Source organism: Etheostoma spectabile, chromosome 22, assembly GCF_008692095.1.
Source record: "Etheostoma spectabile isolate EspeVRDwgs_2016 chromosome 22, UIUC_Espe_1.0, whole genome shotgun sequence".
Taxonomy (NCBI): Eukaryota; Metazoa; Chordata; class Actinopteri; order Perciformes; family Percidae; genus Etheostoma; species Etheostoma spectabile.
Genome location: NC_045754.1, coordinates 15,094,021 through 15,114,540, shown reverse-complemented (window position 1 = coordinate 15,114,540; position 20,520 = coordinate 15,094,021). Strand labels below are relative to the sequence as shown.

The window sequence follows — 20,520 nt, the reverse complement described above, 5'->3', positions numbered from 1 at the left end:
TGTGTGTGTGTGCATGTGCGCGCTGAAGGACTTGTTGTACGAGTACAGCATCAGTGTAGGAGGCGGACCTCCTAGGATGCTGTATCAGGGGCGAGACTTCCAGTACTACTTCAGCCTACCTTCTGGTGACCCCAATGATGACCATAAAGGTAAACTCAAACACACAGATTTATTCAGATTTATTTAATTATTATTATGACAACATTTTGCAGATGTTTCCTTCTTATTCAGTGAGTGATTGATTTTTGTGCTTGTAGTAACTATTTACACAGAGATCAGAAGCAGCACGTATCGGACGGCCACTAAACCCTGTCCTGTTACTGTTCAAGTCCAACCAAGCTTCTTCAGAGACACCTCATCTTCTTCCCATCTTGATCCTGATCTGGAGCTGTAAGAATCACTATGTAATTACATTACATCAGCTTTATGGTTATGTGTATGTTGCAGGGTTTTATAAGAGGTGCACTCTATGAACCCTGCTACAGACCAAGATACAATAGTTTTTGCAGACCATACTGGACAACTTCATGGGAAAAAGGAAAGCACCAGAACGCTGGAGTTTACTACATCTAGAGGGACACTTAAGATTTTGAGATGAAGAAAATCTTATCAACGTATTGTATTGTCAAAATACGGGGTCATCATGTCTGAAGTTGTTTTATATCTTACTATTTTACAGTATATTGTTGTGCTATTAATATCTCTTTCTCTCCAGTTCAGAGTCAGGTCTGAGGAACCTGTCAGCTCTAGTGCGTCTTGGAAACAGTGTTGAGATTCGTTACTACGTCAGTCTCCTCTCCGGCATCCTGAACAGACTCAGCCTGGACACCGAGGCCAACACACACGCACAGAGACGCACACGCAGTGTGCTCATTAGCACATTGTGTGAGCTTGAGAGCAGTGAACAGGTACACACACACACACACAAAAACACACACACACAGACCTATGCTAAATACTCCAGGATTAACAGTCACAGCTTCATTTCAACAAACATTTCTCTCTTTTACAGCATTTTAATGACATGTCATTTAATCCTAGGCATCAATGGTGGACAACATCTGCATTCTCAAAAATCTTTTACAGGTTTCAAGTCAGGTAGGTGGAAGGTCGTCTCCTTTCATTGATTTTCATTGACAAAGATACACTGAAAGAGGCATGCTGAAAGGAACAAATTGTTTCTCATACAACACTTTATCCTATTTAGGTGACTTTGGCGAGTGCAAGACGAGTAACAGTTCACGTTCAGGTTATATCAGAGCAGTTCTCGGATTCCAGTACTCCAGTCCGCTACTATCTGGAGCAGAAGACACTCAACACCCTGTTGGCCCTGCTCTCATACAGCCTGCAAGCTGCTGTCACTAGGAATGACGTCACAGCTGAAATGTCTACTAGTGCTGACACAACACTGACATTAGAATCAGACTTACATGATGAAATACAAGACTCACCCAGAGGTGTTTACATGAAACGAAGAGAATCGATTTCAACAAAGCATGCAGTGCAGCTTGTTGCTGAAATTTTACAGACTGCTTCAGACCTGATGCTGGTGAGAGAAAACAAACATTTTCTTGTGCACATCAACTTGTGAACTAGTTTTTTTTATATATATATTTGTGTCTCACATTAATCTCTCTACCTTCAATTCTCTCCTTTTCAGAAGTACATCTTGTTCCACAAGGTTGAGGAGCACAGAGTCAGCACCGGTCTTATGGCCTTACACGCCACATACCAAAACCAAACCACCACAGTCATCAGCAGTGGCTCAACTACCTTCTACATGCCTTCCGCCCTCATCCAGCTTCTGTTTCTTCATCACAGTAGAGAGACTGAGAGCAGACCGCATCAACCGTGTATGCTCAGCATGCTGACTGAGCTTACCCACAGCCCTTACACCTTGGCCCACTATCCTGGAAGGGTAAGACTGGCACTGATACCTCTTAACACCAAGGACCAGGGTTGGACAAGGGTTATCTGACCAGTGTTCAACCCTTCTCTTGGCAATTCAATCCAAGCCAGTCAATAAGGGTTGATCCCTGGTCATGACAATTCAGATACGATCTGGGTCACAAAAGATAATAATTACCTTAAGGTTGGTGAACACACACTGTCAGCGGTCTTTGCTTAAACACGGCTGTTCAAGGGGAATGAGTGTAACCGCTCCACTCTGCTGTTGTTGAAGCTGCCTGTGAAAACAAAGCGTAAAGTGCAGTGAGACAAAAGCTATGTAGTTGTTGTTTTTTCAAAGTGTGCTGCAACCTGTGATGACTGCCCCACTCTCATTTCCAACCAGTCACATAGTTTGTCCTGCCCTGGTCGTGTGCAATTCACCTTGTCCAACCCTGGGTTGTGGAGTTGAGTCGATCGACGAGGGTTAACCCATTCAAACACACAGACAACCCTGGTTCAACCCTAATTGAGCCTTCGGTGTGAAAAGGTATAGTACCTCTTTCACACCACCTTCGTTCGGTCTGGACTTGATCAGTTGTGGAGAAACTATGATCAAACCAGAGTTGTTCGGACCAATGAAATTGTCAGGGTGGGCTTTATAAGATGATGAACAGATGATCAAGTATAACAGAATCAACCACGTTACCAAAGAGTGCTTGGGTTGAATTAGTTTACAACTTTGTTGCTCTGATTAGTTGCAAGTCTATCCAAATAAGTGCAGAGGAATTTTCTTTCCTGGTTCGGTTGAAACACGTCCCATAATCAGCCCAATGGAGCAGTCAGACTCATGTGGACTAGAATCTGAGTATGACAACGTCACACTATAACAATTACCTTACATGCTAGAAATGGGTGGGGCTTAACACGTCTTATTTAGTGAACAGCTAACAATCACATAGTCCACTCAAGTCCAGCTATATACCACAAAAAAAAATGTTTTGTAGCTACTTGAATCTGTCATTGTACAATAGGGAGAGAGAAATAAAGTTTAATATATGATTGTTTAGTAGTTACTATGTTCTAAAAGTACAAATAAATACAGATCAAACACTTCTCAGATAATTTTGTGCAGACTGATTTTTCCTCATTTGCATATTTATTGCAGCAGCTGGAAAAGGAAGATTACCCTAGAATGAGTAGTATTGAGTATTTTAGGACAAAAGGAGAGCATTTCTCTTTGTTTGGACACACAGTCAACCCTGGATGAGCCATTGGTGTGAAAGGGGTATAAGTGATTGAAAAGCAAGGCATTTTCTTCTGCTGATTTCCAGCTGAGTGGACCAGTGGTTGACCTGAGTCTGTACAAGTGCAGCACGAGGAGAAAGATCCCAGTTCGCTCCCTCATTCAGCCAATAACCATTGAGCTGCAACAACCATCAAGAAACGTATGATGCTATATCATTTTTTCCGTCTGCTGCAAATTGATTCCATTTGATTCCATCACTTGTTAAATGAGAGTGGGTGACAATCTGACACATCATTCTGCAGAAGAGCTCTGCAGACGAGTACATCCTCCTGCGTAGCCAGATCAACTACCACAGCTTCAACATTACCCAGGAGCACTTGCAGCAGGCCATCCAGCTGAGTGTAGTGTTCACCCCGCCGCTCAACAAGGCGTTTCCCATCATGCTGCTCTTCAGGTAGACATGCAATGACTTGGGTTGTGTTTAACAGTCATCATCATCTGATAGTTAGAGCAACTCAATAACTCACCAAAATCATTTTTGTTGGTGTTTGTGTAAAAGGCAAGAATGTGACACAAAACCAAATCAAAATTCACTTTTGTGGCAGGATGTTTGAGAGGCCGACTCCCAGCATGCACCATCTGCATAGGATCCACCACTGGGAGAGCAACATCACACGCTTGACTATACCCCCATCCTACCTCAGTGGTAAACCCTTTCTTGGTTCTATGTATCCATGTTAAGCTCTGTTCCTCCCCCTCCCATCTGGTCTTTTAAACTGTCAAATTACTGATCATGCTATAGAGTTAAAATGAATTATACACTAAAATGCAACCCCAGCTCTTTTCAGTTTTTAAACAGAATGTGTTATGTGTAATGCTAACAGTCCAAATTTGACAACATAGAATTTTGTAGATCACATGAGCGTGAGTGCACCATGCACTCACAAGAGCGCGTGGTTTTTTACTGCATAAAGGAATTTTTGGCTCCCTCCAAAGAGGTTTTAGCCAGCCCCAAAGGAAAATCCCCAACACCCAATTGATAAACATTTTTGAATAAAAATAGCAATTCAAATCCTCTCTAAATGTGTTTAAGAGCAATTTACCAAACAGCAGTTGAATAAGCATAAAATAAACTTAAATATGAAAGCTAATCTCAGTTTCATCTCCAGAGTCAGGATGTGTCAGACTCTCCTGGGGATTATTTAAATACCAATGTTATTTTTTCAACCAGTTTTGATATTTGGGGTTTTATTTACTCAAGGTTTACATGCATTTTGGTTTATCAAATTGTCATAAATAACAGGATAATGTTTACGTTTCAGTCAAATAAGGTAACGCAGACTTTTTGCCTTTGCGCAAACCGATCATGCTAAATGTTAAAGCCTATTTACTATGTGTTTTATTGAAAAGACACAGATGATCAATACGTTTCTTAGAATACAACTGTTCAATTTCCCTTTGGAATTAATGAAGTACTCCATCCCTCAATCCAATATTTACTTGCTTATAAATTTAGTATGTATTTGGTTTTTTTAAAAATGGACTGCCAAAATTTCTAGCTGCAGGGCTCGGTCACCTGGCCCTGCTGAATGCTGACTTTAGGAAAGGACCCCTACACAAGCCCCTGAGTGAACAGGTCAGCTACAGTCTCACAGTGGAGAGCAGCCTGTGTGTGTCCTGGCACAGCCACCAGGGGGCCTGGACTCACCACGGCTGCAGGACACAGCAAGCACACACTACTGCTGCAGTCAACTGCAGGTCAGGCATTGATTAGTGTGTATGGGCATGATGGGAACATGAGACCTTCAGAGAAGAAAACACACGCATGCTAGAAATAATTGCGCATAGTATAATATATACTGTACATGGTTCATAAAAATGATCACTTCTTGCTTTTTGGTGTGTTGTTTGCTGTTTGTCTCAGTTGTCACCAGTTGAGGCTGCTGACTGTGGTGCGGCAGCAGATCCAGAGCAGCCATGACTCAACCGATCTGGACCCGTTCCTGAGGTGACCTCATTCTCCTTAAATAAGGATGATGTCTTTAACCAGAGAAAAAAAATCTCTCTGCTCCCTAACCTGCAGCAGTAATTTAGATTGTGGACTTTGGAGTACATGGTCCTGTACAACACATATACTGTAGCATAATCATTTGGTGATAAGTAAACCAAGAGAAACGTTGGTTTCATTGTTTAGTTTTTTTGTGGATAATTTTTTTGCTGCCATGAACTGACTAGGAAGCAGAAATTTGTCTCACGCAGTCACTCTGTTTACTTTTGTCAGTCGTTTTGAGACTTTTTTTTTATTAGTAAAACATAAACCGGTGGTTCCTTTTTCCTTCGTTGTCACCTCAGTGTGTCTAGTGATCTGACAGTGCTGGGTGTGCTGGTGCTGTGTGTGTGCCTGTACTTCCCGGGGTTGGTGGTGTGTAAGCGAGCTGACCATGTCTCTGAGGCGAATCGGAGAGTCCACTACCTTTCTGACAACTCTCCGTGTGACCCGTATCTCTATGCCGTTACAATCCACACTGGTCTCTGCTCTGCAGCTTGTTTGAGTGCAAAGGTAAGGTTGTTTTTTGTCAAATTTTGATGAATCATGTTCAAACCAACGTGACAAAATAACACAAATACAACTGTTTCATTTAATTAGTACATTTATCATATGATGGTGTGATATTGTAAGTTGAAGAAAGTGACTGGGTCTTTTGCAACCTCACACAGCAAAAAGGAAAAATCCACTAAATGTTGTACGATTATACAAATTAGCGTAAATACCGTTGCCTGAGTTGAGAACCATGTAGACCACATCTCCCTTTTCCAGTTGAAGAACAAATGCATGAGCCACATTATGTCATTGCTTTCTAAACACTTAGTAATGATCTTATCATTGTGATACAGTGTAATTTGAATTGTCTGCATAGACCGTGCCTCCCACCCATTGAATCAGATGTAGTAGCCATGTTCTGAAAAAAATGAATGACAAATAAAGTAAAATAAGGACTTTAACTCAATAGCCCAGGGATGACCATGCAAAAGTTCCCAATTGAATATCCTTTTAGTGACCCTCTGATCAGAAATCTTCACAATTCTATTTTTAAGCCAAAACATGTGACTTATAAATCTGGTGTTTGAAGGTTTCCATCCCATATCTCCACTAATGGCCAAAACTAAAGTAAATATATGGATATATACTGACTCGAGTCCGACATTTAGTCGCTATTCTCTGGACCTGTGACTCCGACTTGACCCTTGGCTCGACTCAGAATCTTCCAAAAAAAAACAATTAATACCTTTTTTAAACTAATCAAAGTCTTCACTACATAAATAATGATTCTGAACAAACATAGATGTAACATGCAACTTGATTGGTCGGCAGATCCATACAACCGCAAGACAGTAATTCTAGTTTGTTCTACAAAACCAGCATTTTGGTTTCAACTGCACTTAAACATAACATTTGTATGATTAATATTAAAACTGAAATGTGGTTCTTAAATAACTGATCATGATCAATCATGGCCATACTGGTTTTCATTGAGGTATTATTGTCTTTATCAAAATAAAAATGTTCACAGGAATTTGACACCAGGATATTATTGCAGTGACCACTGAGTTATGTGTTTGTCTCCCTTTATTAAACCAATGTGATGTTTGCTTTATGGCTCTGATGTCATTTGGTGCACAAACTGATTCATAGAATAATGTGGTACTTAAAGAGTAAATATGACATTGTTTTCATAGGTTATTAACACTAGAATTGAACTTTTCAATTCAATTATGGACTTTGCTTGTTATTGTCACTAGATGACTTTCTTATCCGAATTCCTGTGTCTTGTTAATGCAACCAGACAAAAATAGACACATACAACAGATTTATTTGGAGTAATTAGCACACATATTTTTAATAGTGTGATGTTGCAATTGACTGTAGGTGTTACTACAGCTGACTTCACAGAGCAAAAAGTGAAAATCCACTAAAAGTGGTACGATTGAATGAATCATCATAAATATGGTAGCCTGATTTGAGAACTGTGTAGACCACATCTCCCTGGTTCAGTTGAAGAACAAATGCATTAGACACAGAGATAAAACCAAGGGTATCATTTGCATCGTGACACCTAGTAATTTGCCTGTTATTGTGATACAGTGAAAAGCTGATATGAGTTGAGCCCTTTACACCCCACCCAGTTAGTCGGAAGTAGTAGGCTCCTCTGACGGGGGCTGTGAAGATACCTGCAACAAAGGAGAAATTCAGTAAGACATCAGAACTGTCTTTAGCCCTTCTCACGGTTAAACTACAGCTTCTGTTAAAGTGTTTCTATCTTTGGGCTGTACCATATGTGTCCTTGTGTTTTGTGAAAGGCGCTATATCTTTAACGCTATAGGAATTATCAGCAAAAGCTCATGATTTGGTTTTGTTGCCTTCCCAAATCCCTGTGTGGTGGACTGAAAATAAAGGCTTTAGTAAAACGTCATGTAGTTTTGTATTAATGTAGTCAGTTCAATGAAAACACAAAACTAACCAAAAAACTAGTGAGTCATAGCTTTTACAAACCAACCCATTAATAAATGTTTCAAATAGAATGGAGCTGTGACTAATGTATTTGAGTTTATAGGCAAAGATAAGCATTATTAAGAACATAGTTGCATCTCACGTTCGTAATGTTTGAATGATGATGCCAGTTAACACTCCAGCAATTTTTTTTTAAACAGTTCAATCAGTTGATTAGGAATTTTATATGGAAATGGAAGAATCCCAACTACAAATTTAAGAAGACTGGCATTAACAAATTTAGGATTGTATAGAATATCATTTTTAATGACAAAGTTGGCTTAACATAGGAATAATATAAATGGTAATACAGTTGCATAAACACAGATGTCAATAGAGGCATTGTCACATAAAAGTGTAGCAAGCACAAATACCAGTCCAAGTTTGTAGTATTGCACAGAAAAATGGATTCAACCTCATAAATTGTAACATGAGCAAGGATATTTATTTTATTTTAGCCATTCTTATTGTATAAAAGAGAACAAACACTATAACAATTTAACAACAAATTGGTACAAAGTGAAACAACATTATTATAAGTCCATCGTGTAGTGTGTGTGTGTGTGTGTGTGAGAGAGAGAGAGAAACAGGTGAGTACCTGTAGTTGGGTTGTAGGCCTGGCCGATATTGGTGAAGACTTTACTGAACTTAAGTGTAGTATCGGTATTGAAGGGTCCGACTTCTCCCGCGTCAGTAAGACCAACTGTGAACGCCACCTTTGGACGCTCTGTGTGAATGTAGAATATGCAGAGAAAACTTCACTGATGTACAGTCTATAAACAAATGTAACTTCTTGTTGAAAGAATATTTCCTCATTGATATGACATTCAACCATACAGCATATTGTCACTGCAGTCATTTGAATGCTGCTAGCCAGCAGGCTTTGAACTCCAGTAGAATCAGCTGAATAACATCATTTGTGCCTAATTTAATAACAGCAGTCGTACATTTTGCGTTAGCTCCTCTGTATATATTTCTTAGTTTACCAGTTCCATTCTCACTGCTAACATATGATATTTTAATGTTTACATCTTTTGTTTAATAAAAAAAGTCATACATACGTATATCCTCATTGACATATTAATATTCAACCATACAGCTTAGTGACAATGCAGCCATTCCAGTAGAATGAGTGGCAGAATTCGGCAGCTTAAAATATGCTCATCAGTTAACCGGTTCCATTCTCACTGCTTAGACATATTGACTTAATAGTTATAGTTAATGAAGCTTACCTGCATTCTCTCTCCTTAGTTCCTCCACCTCATTTTCATTGGAGCTCATTCTGGCCTCTAAAACTGTGAATACATTCAACATTTTTATTGCCAAGTAGGTTTATGATAGATTTCCACCAAACTGTTTAATTTGAGTCTTAGATCTTAACCTCAGTAGATACACACTGTAAACCTTATGTGTAGTTACATTTTAATCTGGCGTTGACCAAATGGGGATATTAGTACAAAATCTATGTTTAAAAGTAAACAGATGTAAATATTTACCTGCATTCTTGCTTTCACTGGCTGTCAGTCTGGCCTGTGTGGCTGGATTTGAATGAATTAATTAGTCCTGGATGTAATTAATGCCAGTAATAAACATTGCATGCATCTGCAGCACTATGTGACTGACAATTCCATGTTTTATAATGTGTGTCACCTGTATTCTCTTGCTCCAGCTTCTCTATCTTGCTCTTGCTGTTCCTGAGCTCCACCATTTGTTCGATGGTCATGTCTCTCAGCTCCTTCAGCTCAGCCCAGATGTCAGGGCTGGTGTTGGTCTGGCTACTGCTCTGATCATGGGTTGCTTTGACATCCTGTATCCCTCCACTTTCCCCTTGAGCCCATGTCCTGTGCAGACAGAGCAGCAGTCCCAGAAAAACAGCAGCACCCTTCATTCTGAAATATCACCTGTTTGGACAGCAAGAGGCAGTCTGACACCTGTCGCTCAGTTCCCGTCTTTATATACAAGAAAAACAGGTCACTGAAGAGGTGTATGAGAATCAAACAGGTGTCTTTGATAACAAATTCAAAATACCTCCAAACATCCGTGAACACTAAACTCATTTGAGTTATGTTCTTTACAGAACATTTCTAATGGATTTTTTAAACATAGCATTAATGAGTAAACTCCAGTGTTCAGTCTTTTTCCAAGCATGTTGGTTGATTTCCCAAGTTATCCTTATTAAAAGCCAGTCATGTCCAGAACTAATGTGTCTGGGAAACCTTCTCTACATGTTTACCAGGTTTACATGGTGCTGCATGGTGATTATGGGTTCTCGCAGACAAGAGAACTACAAGTCCCAGGATGTACGCTGTTCAGGAGGAACTCTAAAGATACCTTTATATTCAGGTAAAATGCAAATATCTCTAAATTCTACCTACAACAAGACAAAAGACAATCTCAAACGAAAAGCTGAAGTCTTACTATGATGTATTCTTGGTCTCTGACGCCACAGTGCAGCAGACAGCCTGGGTCCAGTGTGGGGGGTTCACATCTGGCATGACAGCTCTGGACCCTCCCCAAACTGGTACCTGAAACAAGTGGAGGTATCCGAGGTAACATCCACCTATTAAGTGTTTGTGAATGTGTTGTGTCTCCTGTGCGTAGACTTTTAATTTGACCATCAAGATGTTTTTTTTTTTTGTCTTGACTTTTAATACAGGTGAGCAGAGGGCATGTGAAGGGACGTGCTTGGCTCTTTGATGCTCAGTGCTGGTTGGCTGTGAACAAAGGTAATGGCCGGGTGGAGAGAATGCTGCGAGTTTGCACTGAGGGAATAGGCTTTGCTAAGGTAGAGTGCTCACATACACATATAAACACTTGGATAAAAAAAAAAACATCTTTTAAGTTCTTCTCCCTTGTGACCCTGGGTCTCTGCCTGCATGCTTGCAGATGTTGTGTCTCAAGCTATCTGACTACTTGGCCGACCACCACATCTGGTTGTCTGTGTACAGCTGCCCCTGCCCTAACTCGTTCACACGCACTCAGAGACTTAGCGTGAGCCTGCTGCTACTGCTGGGATACGCATGTGTCAACACAGTAATCATATCACAAATGAATAATCCGGTAGGTTAATAAAACCTTCAATGTTTGAGATTCAGGGTACAAGCGTTCCAAAACCTTAACCATAATGCTGTTGTTCCTTATCCTTTGTTTGTAGTTGCCATTGGACTTGGGCATTGTAGATGTATCAGCTGTTTCTGTGACAACAGGAGTATTAAGTGTGATGGCGGCATTGCCAGCAGCAGCAATTATGTCCTTCCTGTTCCGACTGCGTGAGGTCAGGCTGACGGGGTCAGGGGTCCAACATGCAAAGGGCAGAAAGACTGAAGAGGACTTTTTTCAAGGTAGGTTTTGTAATTAAATAGAGGGAGATTAAAGCTAGGGTGCGGGACTTTTACATGGAAATAATTGTTTGTCACATTAAAGCCCTTGCCAAACAATCTGACCAAACAAATGGGTTCACGCAATGCTGATTAGGCTATGACCACCAGAGAAAGCTCTCTGTATTTCTCAGTATGCAGGAGATGTGGTGTCTGTGGCAACATTCCCACACTGGTGCACCAACACCGCTCATTTCTACTCAAAATGAGTAATTTAAAAACCCTCATGTTGACCCGATTTCCTATAACAATTTTCTTTTTGACTACCCAGTTGTAATTACCCCAAATAACAGGATTTGTTTCACACAACGCTCTTTGGCAAGGGCAAATTAATTATTTTTAAATATTTATAATAAATTTTGGGGTGTCTTATTCAATTTTATCCATCCATCTATCCATCTTCGACCGCTTATCCGGTATTGGGTCGCGGGGGCAGCAGCTCCAGTAGTGTCTTATTCAATTTTATAGCGTGTGAAAAAAAAATTGAAGTGGTTTCGAAAAAGTATTCAGTAAGTTAGTAAATTGACATATTCCAGTTTGTGATTATCCATCATAATCCATTCCTTTAATTTTAGTCTAAATAATTCCTAATTTCTGCTTTTCTAACTCAAACATTAGGTATAATTTCCTATAAATGAGGATTATTGAGCATAAATTCCAAAAATAACTATAAAACTAAAGTTAAAAAATTAGTGCTATGTCTTGTTGAAAACGTCAAAAAAAGTGACAAACATTGGGACAAAAAATTAAGAAAAAGTTAAAAACATTGATAGATAAGCATCAACAAAAGTGTTCATTTTCAATTTTGACGGGAAGACAACACAGGGGTTAACTCCACAACCTTGTTACACAAGCAGTACACAAAGTTCTGTCAATCAACCTTGTTCACCCACTAACAGTTCTTCACAGGAGGGACCACATCGCAGGGTTGGTACGAATGCCACTGCTCACTAAAGTTCATAGACAGTGTTAGTGTAATCATTTTCACTGCCAGAAGGGGGGAGACAAACATTTTGCACCCCAACTTTAAGTTCAACCCAGAATATCTTCTGTACATTTCTAACAGTTTGACAAAATGCCAGTGGGCTATTAGATTTTTGTAATCGGAATTTTGCATTTTTCTTCTTGTCTGCTGCTTCCCTTTCCCTTTCTCCTTATTTCTTTTTCATTTTGTCTCCTCACAGATGCCCTTTCTGTGAATGGCAGTATATTTGAGCCCCATCTCTCTTGGAACAGTCCCCAGCAGTGGGCACAGGAAGCCCGGGGGAAGAAATCCCAGGTTACACTCGCTCTTTCTCAATATCATAGGTGTTCCCACAACATTTGTCATCCCAATCTGACTGTTCTTCCTGTGTTTGTAGGGTACAGACCTGCTGTCAGTGTCCTCTACAATTCTGAAAAATAAAAACACAGATAAAGAACCTGATGTGATCATGAGAAAGGAGGAAGCTCTAGCAGTTGTGAACAACATGGGACCGACACTTAAAAAAGTGTTGCTGATTACCGAGGGGAACGATTTTGATCTTGTAAGTGAAAGCAGCCGGTTTCATGGAACCCAGAGTGCTCTTTTGTCCTGTACGTGGGATGGAGGTCAAGCTATTCAGAAGGAGAAAGATGTTCAAGGAAAGTGTTCTTTAGACTGCAGCTTTGAGGAAGACGGCCATCACCAGGCTGCTGGTAACAGCATTTATTACGTCATCGCCACGCTGAAAGGGAGAGGATTCAGAGCAGTGTCTCTGTGGTGTCACTATCTGGCGTGGTCGTTGTGTCTGCTGCTGTCTGGCTCCTTTCTGCTGCTTTCTGCAGTGCTGGGAACGAGGTAGTAGGCATGCGATGGCATTAAATGGATGATTGTGAAGACGTATGAACTATGGTGTGGATTACGCTTTATTTATTTGAGTTTTGAAAAAAACATTTCTTGTGTCACATCTGTATCTCAGAGTCAAAACAATGCATATATGTGTGTTTTCATGTGTCAGTTTCAGCAGCAGCAAGGCTCTGCTATGGATACACTCTCTTTTTTTCTCCCTGATGTTTTGCGTCTTCCTCATCCAGCCAGCCCTGGTAAACCAATACTGCCTTTTGTAAAGTATTTTACCATGAATAAACATTATTTCATAATCCTGAATGACATTCACCTAGAAAATAAAAGCAATTTACTTATAAGTACACTTACCACAACTACGCTTTGCACTGTACATAAAAAAGCATGTTATTTTTCTTTTCCAGATAATTACAATGGCAGTGACTGTCTCCCTTTGGTACATGAAAAGATCAGACTTTCATACTTTCTTGAGTGTAAGAGAGTTTGAGATAGAGACTTCAAAACAGCAGAGCCCGAATGGAGCTAAGACAACAGAAGAGCAGTTGGGGTCATCTGCCTTTCCCCAGGAAAGATGCTCATGCCTTGAAAAGGTGATAGCCCGACTCTATTATAATTTATCGTGTTCTCACTTATTTGTTTTCTGTTAAAACATAAGGGTCAATTATCTCTGATTGACAGCTGCTTGGAGCTCGTCAGCGAGCGCGGTACCTCCGTCTTGTGCGGCCGCCGACTCCAGCAGAGCTGAGGACAACCCGCAGAAAGAATAGAAAAGAGACACTATTCCACAACACTCTCAGGTGTGTGTGTGTGTGTGTGTGTGTGTGTGTGTGTGTGTGTGTGTGTGTGTGTGTGTTAAATATTCATCCTCCTCTTGTCATCCAGGGATTTGTCTGTCTGTGGCTCCATGCTCATCCTGATGCTGTGTATAAGTCATGGCAGCTCATTCACTGATCATTACCGTCTCAATAAAGCTGTCAGAAAACAGTTTATAAGGTATTGTGTGCACACACATGTTGTCTCTTTCTTTGTCCTGATTGCTCTTTGACGCACTCACAAAATAGTTTTATATCTTTCAACAGGGGCCATGATAATGCATTTATGTCCATACAAAAGCATGAGCACTGGTGGAAGTGGGCACAGACCAGTCTTCTTAATTTACTGTACAAGAATTCATCAGCCACAACTGAGGTAAGCCACAAAAGCTCTGCAGTGATTCATCACTCCATGAAACATTCTAAAATACAATGAAAAAGATTCAGCCATTCTGTCATTCAGTGAAATATGAAAATAATTTACCTTGGCAATGTATGAAAGTCTCTACAACCCACTCAAAGAAATGTCCTTGTGAAGGAAATATCTGATTTTATATTTCATCCTTATGAAACCAAACATTTTCACCAGCAGTCGCACATTTTGTTTGGAGATCCAATCCTGTGGAAGACAGAGGTGTCCGGCTCATTTCAGGGCCAGGTAAGTAACAAAATGAGACATGCAGTACTCCACCACCTATTTAGACTAAATTCACTAATTTCATTACAAACTGTGCCATCATTAATTCAGACACTGGGAAAATAAATGGTAGATTGACAAAAATGTGCTTGAAGAGGCAACCATTCTGGTTTTGCACCCGATGAAAACATATATTAGTAGTGCTTTTTCATAGTGATTAAGTTTGTAATATTTTAATATTCTCTGTGTTGTGAAATAACAGCAAAACAACTAGATCTTTCTCAAATGATCCAGTGTACTACTTTGATTTTAATCAAAGCAAATAATCAATCACATGTAGGACTGGGGGATAGGGAGAAAATCAAAAATCACAATATTCTTGACCAAATATGTCGATATTGATATTGCAGCGATATTCTAGGGTTGACAATTGGTGCTTTGACAAAATATCTTCACACTTAGATTTTAGATAAATAATCATCAGTAATGTGGACATAATGTCTAAGTGGGGAAAAGGCAAATAATAGAACAGCTAGAACAGTCTGGTATGTTCAGAAAAGTACATCACTTTACTGCAATGCAGCCTTTAAAACCACTAAAAGACAACACTTATGTTAAATTACAATATCCAAAATCTAAGACGATATCTAGTCTCATATCATATTGCCCAACCCTAATCACATGGTATTCTCACTCAAGCCAACAGTAGACTGCTGTGTTTTGCTCTAACTCCCCCTGTAGAGAGCGCTGTTTGACATACATGCGCTCAGGCTGTTGTATTTCTGTGATGCATTTAAGTATCGGTCAAGGTTCAGAATTTATTACATTGACAGATTAGTTATTGTTGTATTGTTTATAAAAAGCTACCATTGTGTCACAGTTATTTCAAGTGTTACCTTGATGTTTGCTTTTGTTCTGACTTGTGTGTGTTCTGACTGGCTGTGCACTGTGTTTGACTGCTCAGATCTCTAGTGGGACTCTTGTGCCAGAATGTCTTCGCTTATTCATGACGGGCAGCAGAACATCCACTCACCCCCCAACTAAAGACTTGGTTCCTATTTCAATGCCTCCAACAACATGTGGTCACCTAGGCTGCTATTTTGGACCAAGTGCTACACTTGGCTTGGGCCACATAAAGTGAGAACAGACACTGGAACACATAGTGGACAGGGTCGTTATTTAAGTTTTTCCAATTATGTTCTTTGCTGAAATGATTTTCTGCAGTATGAACTCTGTCTGTAATATCGTCACCAGTCTTCGTCCAGTTGTGCGCTGCTCTTCCGCAGGTCTGACGCAACGTCCAAACTAAAGCTCCTGCATGCAGGTGGCTGGCTGGGCAGACAGACGGTGGCCATCCACTTCACTTTGTTCAGCCCTGCACCCAACCTGTTCACCAGTGTGACCATGCTCGCTGAGCAGAGCCCCACCGGTGTCCTGCTGCCCTCTGCTAAAGTCCAGTCAGTTAGGGTGTATCACACTCCTACTGTAAGGGACTATGTTGTCATGTTGTGCCAGGTAAAAAGCTACATTACATTTTTATCTGTAAAAACAATTAGTCTTCAACACCATCATAAAGCTACTCAACAGCTGAAGAAGCAAAATCTACTGACAATGAGTAACTAAACAAAAATGATTGAGTTGATTTTTTTTAAAAAGGAAAACCAAACTGAACTCAATAACACTGTGACTCTGCACTAACACTTTACATTTTGTACATTCAACATCTCATGAGATTATGTGTACATTTTTGTAAAAACCCCTAAGGTTACTTGCTTTTTTCTTTTCCCCCTTCAGCTCCTTTTCCTTCTTTTGTCTCTGTTTCAACACTGGGGTCAAGTGTCCGCTATAGGGCAGCAAGGCCTGATAGGATACATGAGGACACCCTGCAACTGGTTGGAAGTGAGTCTATCACATATACAGAAACCCACAAAAATATGAATACCAACATAATTCAATAAAGAGTAAAAGACTTGCATGCACTTAGCTTGAAGATACATTACACACATGGAAACATGCACAGGCCCGCACACGCACTCGGCCACACACCAATGCAAACAAGATCACAAGGCCCTCGCTGAAAGGTTAAAGTAACCTGTAGTTCTTAAACTAACATACCTGGGAAGTTTGGAGGTCAAAACACACAGCGTGGTTTTAGCCGCAGAGAATCATGAAATGTACCTAATACTGCCTTACGTCCTCTCTCTCTCTCTCTCTGTGTTTTGCAGGTCATTTTGCTGAATGTATCTTTAATGTACTACGTTTATTACATCTATCACTCCATTATCATCGTGGAGGTTGTGCAGCAGCTGCAGAGACACAACTACAGAGGACAGGTTGATGTCAGCCTCCTGGCTACCTGGGAACAAGTGAGAGAAAGAAAGAGACAGGAAAACAAATATTTAATGTTCACAACTATCTGTCCTAAGTTTATTACAGTACCCTCCCTTGGTAAATGAAAGCGCTTCAGCTTTAAGGAGATAACTATGAGTATTTAACATACCGGTAATTCAAATGTTACATTTAATATAACATTGTAGATAAATACTAAAGGGAAGCCCAACTTTAAGGTTGAGAAGTCCTTGGGGTCATGGTGAGGGTTGTAAAGATGACAGCAATCATTAAAAAATATTAAGATGTCTTTTGTGTCTGCAGTCTATTCGTACTCTGCGTGGCGTTACACTCTTCCTTCTCACCATGAAGTGTGTGACTGTGTTGAGGGTGAACCGGACTTTGGCCACCTCTGCTGCACTCATCACCCGATCACTCTCCACCCTTTTCTTGCCAACGGTAAACACATTGTGTAGCGATACCACCAGTTAGGGATGTCTTCTTTCCAAGCACTACCTGTTGAAATATTATTTTAAACATTATTTAAACAGGTAACTCACAGACATAGGTCCCAGTTTACAACTTGTGTATGATTATATCATCAGAAATAGTTCTGTTTGTAGGGAAATGATAAATAATAACCATCAATCTGGTACGGCACATGTTTTGCCTTTAGGTGTGCTACAGTGTGAGTTTGTTCCTGTGGCAGTGATAACATAATGGTACATGTTGTCTCTGCCAGATTGTAATTAACCATATTAATATACTACACTCCTGTCCAGTTGGCAGACTTGGAAAATGACTGGAAATGATGTCGTCAGCTTTTGAGCATCTGATTAATGCACTTTTTTTCTGGGGATGAAGTGCTAATATTATTATTCTAGATTCTCACCCTCTTAAAGAAGCTGTTAAAGACCTGTTTATATGAGTATATCCCACTAAAATGTCAGGATGGTATTATTCTAAAGTGGGCATTAAGGAAGAAACAAAAAGCAAGCAGAAAATATAAAAATGATCTCCTCATAATGTCCTAGGTTTCAGGTCTTATCCTGATGGTGGCGCTGTCCTGCGTGGGGAATCTCCTGTTTGCACAAAGCTCCTGGGCATTCAGCTCACTTCCTCGCTCCCTTCGGACCCTGCTCTGTCACAGCTGGGGCCTCAGGGCCCCGAGGGGCCTCCTCTTCTCTGGGCGGGATTTTCTTTACCGTGGAGTTCTCTATCTGTCCTCTGTGGTGTGGACAGCAGTGGTACATTTAAACTATATAATTAAGTTATTTTTTTCTTTGTAAAAATTGTGACTGAATAGATGTGACTGGCTGATTTAATGCATTACATGCATACATTACGTCTTTGCACAACTTATTTTCAGTGGAGGAAACAATCTGTAAGAATTGGGTTTGAAGAGCCATCTTTGTGTCTTGTAGGTGACAGGTGTGGTGTCCTTATTGGTCAGAAGTGCCAAAAGATCTCAAAGCTGGAGGACTGTCTTCACCGTAGCAGAATTAGCCGGCTACATCGGACGGAGGGTCTCTGAGTTTACTGGGCAGAATAGACAAGTATGGATTGAAAATCACGAGCAAGTGAGGGTAAGGCAAACACTGCTCAGTTTTAATGAATCATTTGAAATATATATCATTGTTGGGTGTCCCTAAATAGAGGTTTACTCCTCAACGCAGATTTGACTCTGCCTTGCGGCCTTTTGCTGCACGTCATTCCCCCTCTCTCTCCCCTTTCATTTCTTCAGCTGTCCTATACAAATAAAGGCCTAAAATGACCAAACCCTAATCTATATATATATATATATATATATATATATATATATATATATATCATTGTCAAATAAACTTGTTGTGACCATCTGAGACTATGGTGAGGATAATTGTCCCGTTGTCTCTTATCATAGTTCCTCAAATGTTACAAAATTATATTTGTACTTGTGCTTTCTCGTTTTCAGACTTATTACTTCGAGGAGTTTGAAAGCTTAGTAGATGAACTATTGTTCAGACTTAACACCCTCTCAAACAGTCTGCACCACACTCTGAGCCCGAACGCCCATTGCTACAGGGAGGACAGTCCTGTTGTCTCACCCCTGATACAGGAGCCCTCCTACATGGACGCACAGGTGAGCCAGATACATGCATATACCCATACCTATTTCTCACATACAATACATTATTTGAAAAAGGTGTTATGTGGAAAGCCAATGCCGTTTGAACACTGTGATTCTATTACAGGATTTTGAAAAAACCCAAATGACAGAAGAGACAAAGGTGAATGATCACACAGATGTCAGTGGCCATGAAGAAACCCTTCCTGCATCTTACCTGCTCGGGTAAGAACATTTATCGAAAGTCTACTTTGGCCATAAGCCATTCTTAAGCAAAAATCAAAATATCCTAAATTACAAAATTAAATTTTTCTTCCCGTTTTTGTGCACACCACTCACTGCATTACCAGGTCCAAGCTTGAACTGGAGACACTGCAGTTCCTGAAGCATAGAGGCCAAAGCGGAGACCATTCCCCCTCAGACATTGCAGTGGCATCGGACAAATTGCAACAATCTGGAACAAGAGCTGAAAAAACCCCAAAAGATCAAGAGCTCCGGATTGTTTTAAAGGCACAGGACTACCTGCCCCTCCCAGAGTCGGCATCACTCATCAGGGTTTGGACAGAAGATGTTCTGGACAAGCAAGTTGACCTATGGACTAAAACAAAAGACAGTTGCTGCTTAAGTGAAACGCAGGCCACACATACAGAGGTTGTGGTGGAAGTTCTGATCCATGAGACGCCTGGGAGTGTAGAGCCAGATGAACAATTGGGTCCTTATGGAGAAAACAGTTGTGGCTGGGACACTGCAAGCATTTAAAAAAAACAAGACCTGCAAAGTCTGTATTTTTTATTCTATTAAGATATACTGTATTTTACTGCATGTGCCCAGCATCTTATTTCAACTCCTTTTTTGCAAATAATATTACTGGGATCACATAACCATTTGAAATGAGTTTTCCACGAGTTTTTATACTTAGTCTTTGCATTGTTGATCAGTATACTTCATTACTTTGTAGATTAGTAGTGACCATTTTAATAATGGTTTACCAAACTCTAATAAACAATTGCAATGTTTAAATATAAAGTTTTTTTGATAGCAAAGTGGGGTTAAAAAGTAATTCACAAAGTGATTACCTTTTACTATAGGGAATCAAATCTGCAGTTAGGCATATTAATTAGCTATGTCTTTTGGTTAGATGTTCTGCATTGACCATCCTGATTCACTAAGAACTGACATAGACATGGGGTCTATCCATAGACTGTATATTATTAATAATATATAGACTGTATATTAATAATATACAGTCTATGGGTCTATCACAAAACAAGGTTTTTGGTCTCTCTGACCCACTACTAGCTCAAATACAAACAGAAATTCCAAGAGAGAAACAATCAATACAAGTATCCAATAGCATAGTTAAACGTAGAATTAAGTGGCGAGTTGTGATTGGAGGACAGCCAATGACGAGGACCAATCACAGCGTGGCATGTCAGACAAGTTCCAGACGAAGGAGGCGGTGTGCGTGATTTCGGAAGTGATTAGTTTGTATGAAAGCACTAGCCAAAGGCGTTTACAGCCACACGTCAGTATTGATCTGGATACCGGGTCTGTGCAACCGACAGTGTTTTGATGACATTCATCAGCGTTATTAGCTAAGTTAATTAACCGGCTACTTCGGGAAAGCACGTCGTTAACACCGGGCCTCACCGTTTGTGGACAATGAAGAAGGTTGCTCTGCTGCTGGTTGTGTTGCTCGGCGTTGCACATTTTGCAACTCTCAGTAGATGTGAAGATGGTAAGTCTCTT

At 40.2% G+C, this 20,520-nt stretch overlaps 3 protein-coding genes across 5 annotated transcripts in view; 2 read left to right on the top strand and 1 right to left on the bottom strand.

Annotated features, from left to right (window-relative positions):
* pkd1l1 (polycystin 1 like 1, transient receptor potential channel interacting) overlaps positions 1-19,769 on the top strand; it is a 33,820-nt gene extending 14,051 nt beyond the window's left edge. Inside the window, exons 23-57 of the mRNA XM_032504398.1 lie at positions 29-149; positions 258-390; positions 716-908; positions 1,042-1,098; positions 1,208-1,549; positions 1,661-1,918; positions 3,222-3,335; positions 3,439-3,590; positions 3,742-3,842; positions 4,696-4,894; positions 5,061-5,144; positions 5,489-5,696; positions 9,922-10,028; positions 10,135-10,234; positions 10,342-10,470; positions 10,572-10,745; positions 10,840-11,026; positions 12,247-12,341; positions 12,424-12,881; positions 13,042-13,126; positions 13,292-13,477; positions 13,566-13,684; positions 13,770-13,880; positions 13,967-14,075; positions 14,292-14,357; positions 15,301-15,473; positions 15,623-15,851; positions 16,131-16,235; positions 16,562-16,702; positions 16,989-17,123; positions 17,699-17,911; positions 18,089-18,250; positions 18,619-18,786; positions 18,899-18,996; positions 19,122-19,769. Of these exons, the coding sequence (XP_032360289.1) occupies positions 29-149; positions 258-390; positions 716-908; positions 1,042-1,098; positions 1,208-1,549; positions 1,661-1,918; positions 3,222-3,335; positions 3,439-3,590; positions 3,742-3,842; positions 4,696-4,894; positions 5,061-5,144; positions 5,489-5,696; positions 9,922-10,028; positions 10,135-10,234; positions 10,342-10,470; positions 10,572-10,745; positions 10,840-11,026; positions 12,247-12,341; positions 12,424-12,881; positions 13,042-13,126; positions 13,292-13,477; positions 13,566-13,684; positions 13,770-13,880; positions 13,967-14,075; positions 14,292-14,357; positions 15,301-15,473; positions 15,623-15,851; positions 16,131-16,235; positions 16,562-16,702; positions 16,989-17,123; positions 17,699-17,911; positions 18,089-18,250; positions 18,619-18,786; positions 18,899-18,996; positions 19,122-19,530 (5,721 nt within the window). The 3' untranslated portion in view covers positions 19,531-19,769. The remainder of the gene's footprint in view (positions 1-28; positions 150-257; positions 391-715; positions 909-1,041; positions 1,099-1,207; positions 1,550-1,660; positions 1,919-3,221; positions 3,336-3,438; positions 3,591-3,741; positions 3,843-4,695; positions 4,895-5,060; positions 5,145-5,488; positions 5,697-9,921; positions 10,029-10,134; positions 10,235-10,341; positions 10,471-10,571; positions 10,746-10,839; positions 11,027-12,246; positions 12,342-12,423; positions 12,882-13,041; positions 13,127-13,291; positions 13,478-13,565; positions 13,685-13,769; positions 13,881-13,966; positions 14,076-14,291; positions 14,358-15,300; positions 15,474-15,622; positions 15,852-16,130; positions 16,236-16,561; positions 16,703-16,988; positions 17,124-17,698; positions 17,912-18,088; positions 18,251-18,618; positions 18,787-18,898; positions 18,997-19,121) is intronic.
* LOC116672409 (complement C1q-like protein 2) lies at positions 7,074-9,590 on the bottom strand. Of its 2 annotated transcripts, XM_032504242.1 has the most exons (5): positions 9,336-9,590; positions 9,182-9,223; positions 8,918-8,980; positions 8,284-8,412; positions 7,074-7,366 (listed from the first exon to the last, which is right to left on the bottom strand). In XM_032504242.1, the coding sequence occupies exons 1-5, from the start codon at positions 9,571-9,573 to the stop codon at positions 7,083-7,085; spliced, it is 756 nt and encodes a 251-aa protein (XP_032360133.1). In that variant the 5' UTR covers positions 9,574-9,590; the 3' UTR covers positions 7,074-7,082. The 2 variants fall into 2 exon arrangements, with proteins under 2 accessions (XP_032360133.1, XP_032360134.1); XM_032504243.1 differs by lacking the exon at positions 9,182-9,223.
* Positions 19,770-20,212: 443 nt separating the features above from the next.
* pdia4 (protein disulfide isomerase family A, member 4) overlaps positions 20,213-20,520 on the top strand; it is a 4,993-nt gene continuing 4,685 nt past the window's right edge. For both annotated transcript variants that reach the window (XM_032503490.1, XM_032503489.1), the window contains exon 1: positions 20,213-20,509. In XM_032503490.1, the coding sequence (XP_032359381.1) occupies positions 20,434-20,509 (76 nt within the window). In that variant the 5' untranslated portion in view covers positions 20,213-20,433. The remainder of the gene's footprint in view (positions 20,510-20,520) is intronic.

What these genes read in the sequence shown, in the direction of transcription:
- LOC116672409 (XM_032504242.1), bottom strand. Translation starts at nt 9,573, where the DNA reads ATGAAGGGTGCTGCTGTTTTTCTGGGACTGCTGCTCTGTCTGCACAGG. An exon ending in ACTAAGGAGAGAGAATGCAG is followed by an intron (nt 8,413 to 8,917) that starts GTAAGCTTCATT and finishes ACATTCACACAG; the next exon opens with AGCGTCCAAAGGTGGCGTTC. An exon ending in GGCCTACAACCCAACTACAG is followed by an intron (nt 7,367 to 8,283) that starts GTACTCACCTGT and finishes CCTTTGTTGCAG; the next exon opens with GTATCTTCACAGCCCCCGTC.